This window comes from Oryctolagus cuniculus, chromosome 3, assembly GCF_051225735.1.
Source record: "Oryctolagus cuniculus isolate XC-2025 breed Fujian yellow rabbit chromosome 3, ASM5122573v1, whole genome shotgun sequence".
Lineage (NCBI taxonomy): Eukaryota > Metazoa > Chordata > Mammalia > Lagomorpha > Leporidae > Oryctolagus > Oryctolagus cuniculus.
In genome coordinates, this window is record NC_142869.1 from 82,551,855 (window position 1) to 82,563,996 (window position 12,142).

General features: G+C 34.3%; 1 protein-coding gene across 12 annotated transcripts in view; it reads left to right on the forward strand.

Moving 5' to 3' along the window:
• BAZ2B (bromodomain adjacent to zinc finger domain 2B) overlaps nt 1–12,142 on the forward strand; it is a 205,171-nt gene that overhangs the window by 118,496 nt on the left and 74,533 nt on the right. For all 12 annotated transcript variants that reach the window (XM_089328265.1, XM_089328268.1, XM_089328266.1 and 9 more), the window contains 5 exons: nt 2,147–2,357; nt 5,444–5,536; nt 5,639–5,700; nt 10,144–10,209; nt 11,750–11,815. In XM_089328265.1, the coding sequence (XP_089184391.1) occupies nt 2,147–2,357; nt 5,444–5,536; nt 5,639–5,700; nt 10,144–10,209; nt 11,750–11,815 (498 nt within the window). The remainder of the gene's footprint in view (nt 1–2,146; nt 2,358–5,443; nt 5,537–5,638; nt 5,701–10,143; nt 10,210–11,749; nt 11,816–12,142) is intronic.

A 12,142-nucleotide genomic window follows, 5' to 3' on the forward strand; every position in this document is an offset into this window, starting at 1 on the left:
CTGCTTTTCACATAAAATGAAAATACATCATTAAAAATGCATAAAAATGAAAGGAAATATATGCATATACATCCTCTTTAAAGGTAAAGTATATAATGTATTCAAAGTGCCTGAAACAAAGTACAACTCCTGGAGTGTAAGATGTAGCTACACAGGCAATTAAAAAAATTTGCACTGGTGATTCTAAAGAAAATGGAAGTTATGTCATTGTAAAAATTAAAAGAAAAATAAGAAACAGAGGAGGAGGAAAGGATTGGAGTGTCGGAGGAAGGGAGGATGTGGTGGTAAATATCATTATGTTCTTAAAACTGTGTATATGAAATACAAAAAATATGCCATTGCAAGATTTAAAAAAAAGGAAAGAAGGAGGGTGGTTTGAGGGAGGGAGGGAGGGTGGGTGGGAGGCAAGTATGGTTATTTTCTGAGAATTTTATCTATGAAATACATGAAATCTGTTATCTTTATGTTAATAAAAATTTTTAAAAACTCTAAATTCTGTGGAGAATAGAATAAAAATAAGTTTATTTTTGTGCAAAAAATGTTTGAAATCCATGCATAATTTTTTAAATATTTCCTTTTTTTAAAAACATTTACTTATTTATTTGAAAGTCAGAGTTACACAAAGAGAGGAGAGGCAGAGAGAGAGAGAGAGAGAGAGAGAGAGGTCTTCCATTTGATGGTTCACACCCCAATTGGCCGCAACGGTAGGAGCTGTGCTAATCCAGAGCCAGGGGCCAGGAGTTTCTTCCTTGTCTCCCACTTGGGTGCAGGGGCCCAAGGCCTTGGGCCATCTACTGCTTTCCCAGGTCACAGCAGAGACCTGGATCGGAAGTGGAGCAGCCGGGTCCTGAACCGGCATCCCATACTAGGCAGGGCACTAACCCGCTGCACCACAGCGCCGGCCCCAAATGGATAATTTTTTTTTGTAATATACATTTCTCATGAACATTTTATAGAATCTTTGAATACATGGATTTCAAATTTTTGCACCAAAATAAACTTCACTTATAATTGCATTTTCCACAAACTTTTTGATGTGTCCTTTACAGTAGCAGTAGTAATATTTGTGTTTTTACTGTCAATTGAGATATTCATGGATTCCTTGGCCCAGATTAGGAATCATATTATAAAATATAACTCAAGAACTTTTGATTGTTTTTGGTTGCAGAATTTCTTCCAGTGATTCAAGCAAAATCGCTACTTGGTTTTCTTTTAAGAGAAAAACATACTTAAGAAATTTCCTTCAACTTTACATTGCTAAATTAACTCCTCTTTAAAAAAACATAAACCATAATAAGAGAATTATCTGAAAACTTTGCTCCTCCTGTATCTGAAGCTGTTATTTTGGACTACATGTAATGGAATACAGAATGATGTTTGTTATGATTGGCATGTATAGGATATATGAAAACCAGACTCAGATTGTGTTTATATGCCAAGCAGGATTATTCTGAGAATACACTAGCATTCTATTAGTGTGCATATTTCCATTAGGAGGCTTAAAATGAGAAATGTCAAATATGCACACAAGTAGATAGAATAGTATATGCCATGTGCCCACCATCTGCTTCAGTAATTGTCATTATGGCAATATTGTTTTACATATACCACCTCTACTTCTCCTATTTCAAAATTTGTTGAAGCAAATCTTATAAATCTTGTTTTATCTATAAATGCTTCCTTTTGTATTTCTCAAAGATAAGAGCTGGTGATATTGTACCTCTTGCTTTCCATCTCTATTTATTAACTGTAACATTCCTATAAAGAGAATCTTTATTATTTGGATAACCTAATGTTTTGGCTTGAACAGATAACCCACAATAATAATCCACAGATGGGTCATCAGACAACTAGTATTTTAAACTGTCTGCCAACTTTTATGATCAATATAGATCATAAATTGTGATTAAAATAAATACCTCTACATTTTTATAGCTACGGTTACAAATCTCTATAGACATTTAAGTAATGTTTAAGTCGTTAAAGTGAGAACACTGAAGATATGCCAAAGGCCGTGAACATTTATAAATCTGAATTTAACTTAAAAAAAAAAACTCCTAAAATTTACCTTGAATTTTCTGACATGTTGATCTCTTATGTTTATTCTGTTTGTAATGTATTATTTCTATGAAATATTAATTAAAAGGGAATGCAGTGGTGTCTTTTGAAAGAAGAAGATGTCATTCCTCGTATCAGGGCAATGGAAGGTCGTAGAGGAAGACCACCCAATCCAGATAGACAGCGAGCAAGAGAGGAAGCCAGGTTGAAACGTCGAAAGGGTCGACCTCCAAATGTTGGCAATGCTGAATTCCTAGAAAACACGGATGCCAAATTGCTAAGAAAACTCCAAGCTCAAGGTAAGAAAGATAATGTATCTTACCTTGTAGGAATCATGTAGGAATGATTAGCATTGCTCTCAATTTCTAAAAAGTAGGCATTGTATTAGAATTAAAAGAGAAAATAAGGAGTCCCACTGGTAACTGGAGTTCTTTGATTAGGTAATCTTTGAAAAACCATTCTCATAAACCCATTCTACCCTGTGTGTTTAGAATTACAAAGATGGGTTTAGACTTAAACAAAAAGGGAATCAACCAGCACTTGGCACATGCCTTAAGGCAATGCCAACCTTCTGGCAATTATTTTAACAGCTCCCGATTCCTTGAGGTGGTACATGAGAATAACCAAAATAAATGGATCTGTGGAGTAAATTTTCAGTCAAAGAACTCCAATTACTGGTAAGTAACCCCAGGCTTGCAGTTTGGGTTCTCCTGTAATCTGGGTGTGCTGTACATATTTTCAGAATACCCCATTAGCAGATTTAAATCAAATCATATTTTAAGATTACCAGAAGATATCATTTAGCAAGCTCAAAATGCTTGTAATAACCTCAAATACATTTATGATTCAAATTAAACATAAAATATCAATGTGATAATCTAATCTATGTGTGGCCATACTATGTGTTATCCAGAAAATGCTGACTACAATAAAATACTTTTGTGTTTTGTATTATGCAGTTTGAGTTACTAGTCACACATTGGATCCTCTTAAGGCCATCTGAATATATCAACATATCTGTAGATGTTTTCAAGCATGTATGTAAAGATATTATGATAATGTAAAATAAAGGCTTAATAGTAAAAATTGACTTGAAAGACTAACAGATTTTTCCTTCTCATAGATTGTTTTTTACTATCTCCATAAATACTATCAAAATCTGGGGGAAATGCCTGAAAGACATTTCTATTTATTGAGAACACAATCATAGTATTGACTTTGTTGTTGCTGCTTTTTTAGAATTCTAAAACAAATGTCCATGAAAAAGCTCATAGAACAGAATGTTTTAAAATAGGAGACTTTCTCTTTCTCACTCATGAGTGAAATCATTAACAAGTTTTTATTAGTCTTTCCAGAAACATATACACACATAAATACATACATTCAAACACTTGTACGTATGTCTTTTCTGATTTTTAAAATAAATGGCTTTGCAGTGTAAATGCTATTCAGCTTGCGCTGTTTTCCCACTTTAGCTTGAGTATACTAGCACTTATAAGTCAAATTCAATCTTCTTTTAAAAAGATTTATTTATTTATTTGAAAGGCAGAGTTATAGAGAGGCAGAGAGAGAGAAAGAGAGAGGTCTTCCATCTGTTGATTCACTCCCCAAATGGCTGCAATGGCCAAAGCTGAGCTGATCTGATGCTAGGAGCCAGGAGCTTCTTCTGGGTCTCCCCTGTGGATGCAGGGGCCCAAGGACTTAAACCATCTTCTACTGTTTTCCCAGACATTGGCAAAGAACTGGATTGAAAGTGGAGCAGCGCCAGCGCCGCGGCTCACTAGGCTAATCCTCCGCCTTGCGGCGCCAGCACACCAGGTTCTAGTCCCGGTCGGGGCACCGGATTCTGTCCCGGTTGCCCCTCTTCCAGGCCAGCTCTCTGCTGTGGCCTGGGAGTGCAGTGGAGGATGGCCCAAGTACTTGGGCCCTGCACCCCAAGGGACACCAGGAGAAGCACCTGGCTCCTGCCATCGGATCAGCACGGTGTGCCGGCCCTGGCGGCCATTGGAGGGTGAACCAACGGCAAAGGAAGACCTTTCTCTCTCTGTCTCTCTCTCTCACTGTCCACTCTGCCTGTCAAAAAATAAAAAAATAATAATAAAAAAAAAACGAAAGTGGAGCAGCTGGAACTCCAACAGGCGCCCACATGGAATGCCGGCATTACAGGAGGCGGTTTTACCCACTACGCCACAGTGCTGGCCCCCAAACTCATTCTCTTAATGTTTGCATAGTGAATGATGCCTTGTGTGATTCTACCACATGTCATTTACAATTTATTTTAGTTTGAGAGGCAAGCAGAAAGAGACCTCCCATCTGTTAGTTCACTCCCGCAAAGTCCAGATCTCCCACGTGAACAATAGAGACTCCACCACCCAAGCCAGCATCTGCTGCCACCAGGTTGTGTCAGCAGGATGTTGGAATCTAGAGTGGAGTCAGGCCTCAAGCCCAGGTACTCCCCTGTGGAATACAGGCACCCACTGCTGCACCAAATGTCTGCCCCAATGTACTTCATTTAATCATGAATTAGTCTCTTGGGAAGAGTGTTTAAGCTGTTTTTAGAATTTACTATCACAAACAGTATTGCAATAGATACAGATGTGTGTGTGCATGTGCATATATATATATATATTATGTATTTCATTTTCAGCTTTGGTAGATAGTAGGCAAATATATTCTCCAAAAAGGTAGCATCAACTCATAATTCAACCAGTGGCACCTAAGTAACTGCCTGCCATGTAACTTAATATCATGTAAGTTTTTTCCTAACTTTATATACTAGTAAGATATTTTTATATTATTTAATTCATATTTCTATTATTTTATTTATTTTATTATTATATGACTTTCATCTCCCCAGATACTAAAGAAGGTTAAAAAGAAAAAATGTTAATATATTAGCAGACATAGATGAGTCCTAAAAATTATCTTTGTTGGGAAGCTCTTGATTCTTCTGCAGAATGTATATAGTGAGGAATATATGCATTACTTGCATAAACTAGAAAAGCTTGAAATTAACTGATAATCCAAAACATGGGCTCTTTATGCATGATTTGCAAATCTTATAAAAGTATTATTATTTGGTATCTAAAATAGCAAATATGAATTTACAAAATTATCTGTACTTTTAGTATAAACCATACTGATGAGGATTGAGAAAAACGTGATTTCGGAGTTCTATATGAGAAACTTTAGCAATTTCTCCGGGAAATGAACATGGCATTTTCTATCACACCACTTTCCTCCTTGGTCCTTTCTAATGTTTGTCAGTTTGGTTAGATGTTATATGCTTCGTGATGATATAGTACCAATTTCTCACAGTTACTGTTTTAGGTTAGCAGTTATGTAAACATGTTAATAATATTCATTTAAATTTTATATTTTTCAGAAATAGCCAGGCAAGCAGCACAAATAAAGCTTTTAAGAAAACTTCAAAAGCAAGAACAGGCTCGAGTTGCCAAAGAAGCTAAAAAACAACAAGGTGGGTGACAGCACAAGCTTGAAGGGGAGTGTTGGGAATGAGTGAGGCTGCTCTTCTGCCTGCTTTGTCTGATGATGGCTGTGCTTTGGTTTCCCATCATAGCAATAATGGCTGCTGAGGAAAAGCGAAAGCAAAAGGAACAGATCAAGATTATGAAGCAACAGGTATGTGCATGCATTGGAGCTGACTTGTCAAATGTGACCCTTATTTTGAAGATCTGTTTATATATGTACATTGTTTTCATTTGGATTTCTTAAACAACTGTATTTTGCATTTATGTTATGGACCTAACTTAGAATATTGTCATCTTCCATTAAAGTTTCACCTCACTTTCTAATCAAATCTTCTACTTTCTTTTTTTCTTTTTTAAGATTTATTTTATTTATTTGAAAGACAGAGTTACAGAGAGAGGTAAAGACAGAGAGAGAAAGAAAGAGAGAGAGAGAGAGAGAGAGAGGTCATCCATCCACTGATTCCCTCCCCAAATGGTTGTATCAGCCAGAGCTGAGCTGAGCTAAGCTGAGCCAAAGCCAGGAGCCAGGAGTTTCTTCTGGGTCTCACAAGTGGGTGCAGGGGCCCAAGGGCTTGGGCCATCCTCTTCTGATATCTCAGGCACATTAGCAGAGAGCTGGATCAGAAGTAGAGCAGCCAGGACTCAAACCAGCGCCCATATGGGATGCCGTTGCTGTAGCCCTGGGCTTTAACCCACTGTACCACAGTGCCAGCCCCAAATCTTCTACTTTCTAGTTTTTAAAGAAATGATTATCAAACAGTAAATTTGTTTAAATACTTTTAGTATCCTGGTAAACTTTGAATATAAGTTGACATCCTGAACAATTTTCAGACTTTTAAAATGTTGTAAAGGCATTGCTTAAATGTTCAAATTTTAATAAGAAAATTTATTGTTCTAAAACATGTAAAATATTAGTGAAAAATTAAATTCAAGTTATAGAATAAGATTTGTCCTCATTGATTCTAATGATTTCAAAGTTACTTAAAAATTGCTACTGCAAAAAAAAAAAAAAATGACCAGAGTATTATTCTAGCATATCCAAAATTCTTTCTTATATCTTCAATTTCCCTCCCCATGTGGTTTTCAAAATTAATTTTTGATTAATGAATTAATTTTGAAATCCCTTTAGGTAAGATATTAAGTGACAAAGAATTCAGCTTCATTTAAGGTGGGAATGTGTGAACTACTCTCCATACTCTACATATTCACATAACATTAAAACAGAAAAAACATGGGGTGAAGGAGAAAACTCTTCATTAAAATTTTTTGAATAACAAATAATTTTTTCTGAGTATGACACAAAATCAATTATGTTACTGCATGAATAATTGCTAAATAAATGGGTTTGGTTGAATTTTATGGGGTTATTTTTAAGGTTCGTTTCAGTATAAACTAAAGCAATATTCACACAGAATTAGAGTCAGAATTTCAAGTCTGTAATCAGGCAACGTAAATATGGGCTCTCCTACTTAATAATTTTGTGAACTTAGATGAATTATTTAACTTCTTTTTTTTAAAGATTTATTTATTTATTTGAAAGAGTTACACAGAGAGAGGAGAGGCAGAGAGAGAGAGAAAGGTCTTCCATCTGATGGTTTGCTCCCCAATTGGCCGCAATGGCTGGAATTGTGCCGACCTGAAGCCAGGAGCTTCTTCTGGGTCTCCCATATTTAACTTCTGAGTCTCTATCTCCTCCATTGTGAAAGAAGATAGCTGCAGTATCTAAGGAGTAAATGAAATAATGAACATAAAATGCCTACCATAGAGTGCCTGGCACCAAGCAAATGCTCAGTTTTTAGAAAAGATATTTGTAAAACACCAAATTGCATACTAAACTCTTTTACCATAAATTAATCAATTGTAAACTTGAATTCCTTCCATAGTTTGTTAATTGTGATTGCTAAACATTGTAAGGTTTACTGAAAATAGCTAAATTAGTGAATATATTTATTTAAATATTCAAATATATACTACATATATCTATAAATTATATAAATTTATATACAAATTAATATCTCATTGAAAGTGAAACACTGCTATTTCTGTTAAATTCCTTATAGCTTATGCATTTTATAATAATTAGTAGTACCTCTTACATTCCATCAGTACCTTAAATTTAGCTTTGTGAACCCAACGTCTTCAAGTGACTACATCCACATGGTCTTTGCTCCAAACTGCAAAAGCATTAGGCTCCAAAGGTTCCAGCAGCATTAATGCAAATGAGCTGGTCTTAGATTTTTATGAATACATTTATCTGAGCTAATCTCAGAATGCCATCTAATTTATTCCTACTGCCAACAAAATGAAACAAAATATAGAATAGTTCTACTCACATAATCTGTTATTATAGTGCCTGTTTTAAATTGAGTATTATATCTAGAGAAAATTAGTAGCCTTAATTCTCATATCAGTGTTATTTTTTCCCACCCAGTAAACCAAAAAAACAGGTAGATCTCAGGTCGGCTTTCTGGAAGCCTGCAAAAGCATTATTATAACACAGGAGGAACACAGGCAGTACAATCCGTCCAGGGCTCTGGATTTACTAACTATTGGGCTTTAGAGAAAATATTTACTCATTGGGAACCTTGGTTTTTTCTTAAATAGAAAGATAATATCAATTTTTCTGACATTTCTTATGATCACTAAGATATTTAATTTAAAGCTTAGTGGTTGTGTACTCAATACAATAAGGTAATCCTAAAATAATTTATAAAGTTTACCTATATGCTAGTGACCGAACTACCAAATATATATTTTGTTTACACATAAATCATTTGAAAAGATAGGATAAAGCTTTAGGTAGTATCCTTAACCCCAAGATTCTTTGTGCACACAAGAGAACAATGAATGGATGCTGACTTGAGAGCATAAACCTTACCATCTTATGAATGACAAGAGCAGAAAACTTGGAACAAGACCATGCTTTTCCTAGACTTCAAGTTATGAACTAAATGAATGCTTCAGATACATGTCAAGAATAATTTTCTCTAAGACTTGGAAATAGCACAAAAAATTACTTAGGTTTGTATTTTAGCAACCTGTAATTAATGCTCAATATCAAGATAGGATGACCAAAGGCAAAATCATAGAAATGCAACCGGTCTTATGAAATTAGAATAGTAATTTTTAAAATCTCATTGTCCTGCAATAGACTCTTGGGTGAGATCAATAACATCAGTATACAAGAAAATAATTTAAAATTATTTAAACTTAAAATTAAAGCATAGCTTCAAAATCTACAATAGGTTCTAGAAGTTAGATAAATATTGTAATATACAGCACAGTACATTGCATTGCCTCTGCAAATTCTAAGATGAATATAATTTGCAAGCAGGAAACTTCTGGGCTTTGTTTTGGAAACTGTATTCATTCTGATCAGTGCCAATTTGGGAGTTTGGAACTTTCAAAGAGATTATGGACATGAAATTGCTAATAATCTAGTTATAGTATATGAGATAATTTTTAAATCAAAATATCAATTCTTATCAAAATATAAATGATCAATACATTATGGAACAAAATAACCAGTTCATTAAATATAGACAATGTCATACCAATTATGTCATATGAATCATTCTCTGGATTATTAAATTATAAGTAACTCATTTAAAAATAATGTTACAGATTATTTCTGAAATAGGCTTATTGTAGTAGTAGAAGAAATGTCCTGTTTTATTATTCAGCATGTAAAATTAATTTTAAAATGGAAATTACTAATCTGTTAATTGTGTCACTATACACTTTTTAAAGCATTTTTCATTTAGTCATCATAACATGAGAAAGGGCAATTATCTCTCTCTATTTTATTGAAAAGTAGTTAATGTTTACTCAACACCATTCAAGAAATATCAATAACCCAGAACCAAGCCTTATATTTTCTGGTACACTGCTTTTTCTGCTGTTCTTTTCTATATTTATTTCAAATTAAGCAGTATTTATAATTACAAACATTTGTAAAGATTCTTAGGTTATATGAATTTAATTAGCTTGGTTTGCCTGGCTTTTGTATATTTATTTACCATTTGTATTTCACAAATTATGATAAATTTTTAAATGATTGATTCAAAATATTAAAATACAGTAATTATATTACATAATTAAACTTTTATATTGAAGATGCCAGCTTGTGGTACAGCAGGCTAAGCTGCAGCCTTCAACACCAGCATCCCTTACTGGCGGGCTGGTTCAAATCCCAGCTGCTCTGCTTCTGATGCAGCTCCCTGCTAATGTGCCTGGGAAGGCAATAGATGATGGCCTGAGTTCTTGGGACCCTGCCGCTCATCTGGGAGACCAGGATGCAGTTCCTGGCTCCTAATTTCAGCCTGGTCCAGACCTCATTACTCTGGCCATGTAGATAGTGAACAAGCAGATGGAATTTCTGAATTTCTGTGTGTGTGTGTGTGTGTGTGTGTGTGTCTTTCTCTCTCTGGGTTGCTCTGCCTTTCAATAAGTAAACAATTTTTTTTTAAGATTTGTATCCTGCTGGACAGCCTTTGTTAATTTTGTGCTTATATCTTAGAATTATTTGATTCTACTTAAACATTTGTCACCTACACATTCAGTTAATTTTATCTTATCATGATTCTTCCTACAGGAAAAAATTAAGAGAATACAGCAAATACGAATGGAAAAAGAACTTCGAGCCCAACAAATTCTAGAGGTAAAATTCTTAAATTCAAAATAGTTCAAGTAATATAGTCATGTGTTTTAGCCTGCAAAAATTTTAAAAAAGTTGTCTACATGTTTTCTTACCCATAAAATTAATATGTCCATTATAAATTCTCTTTAAACATCATGTAGAGTAAGAACTTATTTGAACCCTAATTAGCAAGTTCATCTAATCCTCCCGGCACAAACCCAGGGCATGAGAAAAAAAGAAATTTTAAAGACTGAGAACCTGGGAACAGCCGGTGTAGTTGTCATGAAGTTCACATGCTAAAACTCGTGCTCTCTACTTTCAGAGCAGCGCTTAGACCTTTCTGTAGTCACATATCTACCTCTACTTGGGAAACAATTGTTTGTGAAAGGAAACATTCAAAAACTGAAAGTGAATTTTAAATGTAGACACAGTTTTACCAGCTGGGTTTTGGGGTGTCTAGCATACCCTTCTTCACTGGAAGCTGATCAAAGTAAGGATAAAGGACATTTATTGGCAACAACAAAAGTAAACACTGAAAACCAGCAAGGGGAAGATAGAGAAAAACTCCAGCCTAGCAAAAGTCTGCATTCTTGGTTGGTGCAAATTTCAACACCTTCATAGACCATACACATTACTCTCTGGAGTTGTGCTATATAATTGATGCTCAGACTCAATGTCCTGAGTCATCAGAAAAAGCCAAATTATGTTTGCTTCACTGTGTCGCAATAGGCATATGCCTCAAAAGTAGTTCTTTCTATGACAAGGAAAATAAACTTTTTAATGCTTAAAATTATTGTTACCTCTCAGCTAGTCAGCAAACTGCTGCTTTATAGAGAGAGCACTTACTCCCTGAGGGTTCCAGATAGTTGAGGTTTTTCATGTTATAGTTTTTTTTTTCCTTTCAAGAAACACACATATATTCCTTTCCTCATTTCAGATTAATTCTAGCTGGTTTGAAACTACTCCATAGTTTAATGACTTCAGATTATGAAGCTCACATTTGATAACATGATCTTGATAGTCAAAACGTGCTTCATGAACGATTGCAAGCTTGCATTATACCAGAAAAAGAGACTCCTGAATTTAACTGCAAGATAGAGAAAGAAAAAATCAGATTTAATATGTTTCATTGAATGGATATGGTCAAATAATAGATTGATTTATCTTAGAGTTTTTCAATACTAAAAAGAAATAAATATGACTTATTCTTGAAATAATTTTTATTAGATAAACTCTATTGTCTAAATTTTCATGATGAATAAATAACAAATATTCAGTTATTTCCTACTTCTAACAATTTTTGTAGATGATTAAAATTCTTGTTTGGTTCTTAATGAATTTTAAAACTTTTTTATATCCCAATGCTAAGCTATAAAATAGACACAAAATTAATATGTTGAATATAGTGTTACCTGGGGGGAAATGTGTAATTGTCTACATATATGTTGCATATTGTTTTGTACCTTGTGAGGCATGTAACTTCATTTCAAGTCTGAGATTATTTGTAAGTTGTAGTGGTTGGTTCTGTTGCATGACTTTGAGACCTGTTTTGCATGCACAGGCTAAAAAGAAAAAGAAAGAAGAAGCGGCAAATGCCAAATTATTGGAGGCCGAGAAACGAATAAAGGTTAGTTTAGATGAGAATCAGTTTTTATTTTCCAAAAATAAAAACTGTATGTTATACCAGCATTAATTAAATGAAAAAATATACAGCTTTCTTCAAAATGACCATCTAAAAATTGGTTTTGCAGATACAACGTGTAAATGTGTGCTTTTATTTGTGTGTATATTGTATGTATACTTTTTCTTTCATTATGTAGGTTGTATGTGATGCTTTGAGTTCTTTAAATTAGAGGCATCAAAACAGAATGCAAAACTATTTTGTAATACGTATAGATAGTTTTGTTGGATAGAATGATTGCCCCAAAACTATTTTGTGTGTGTCATTTATGTT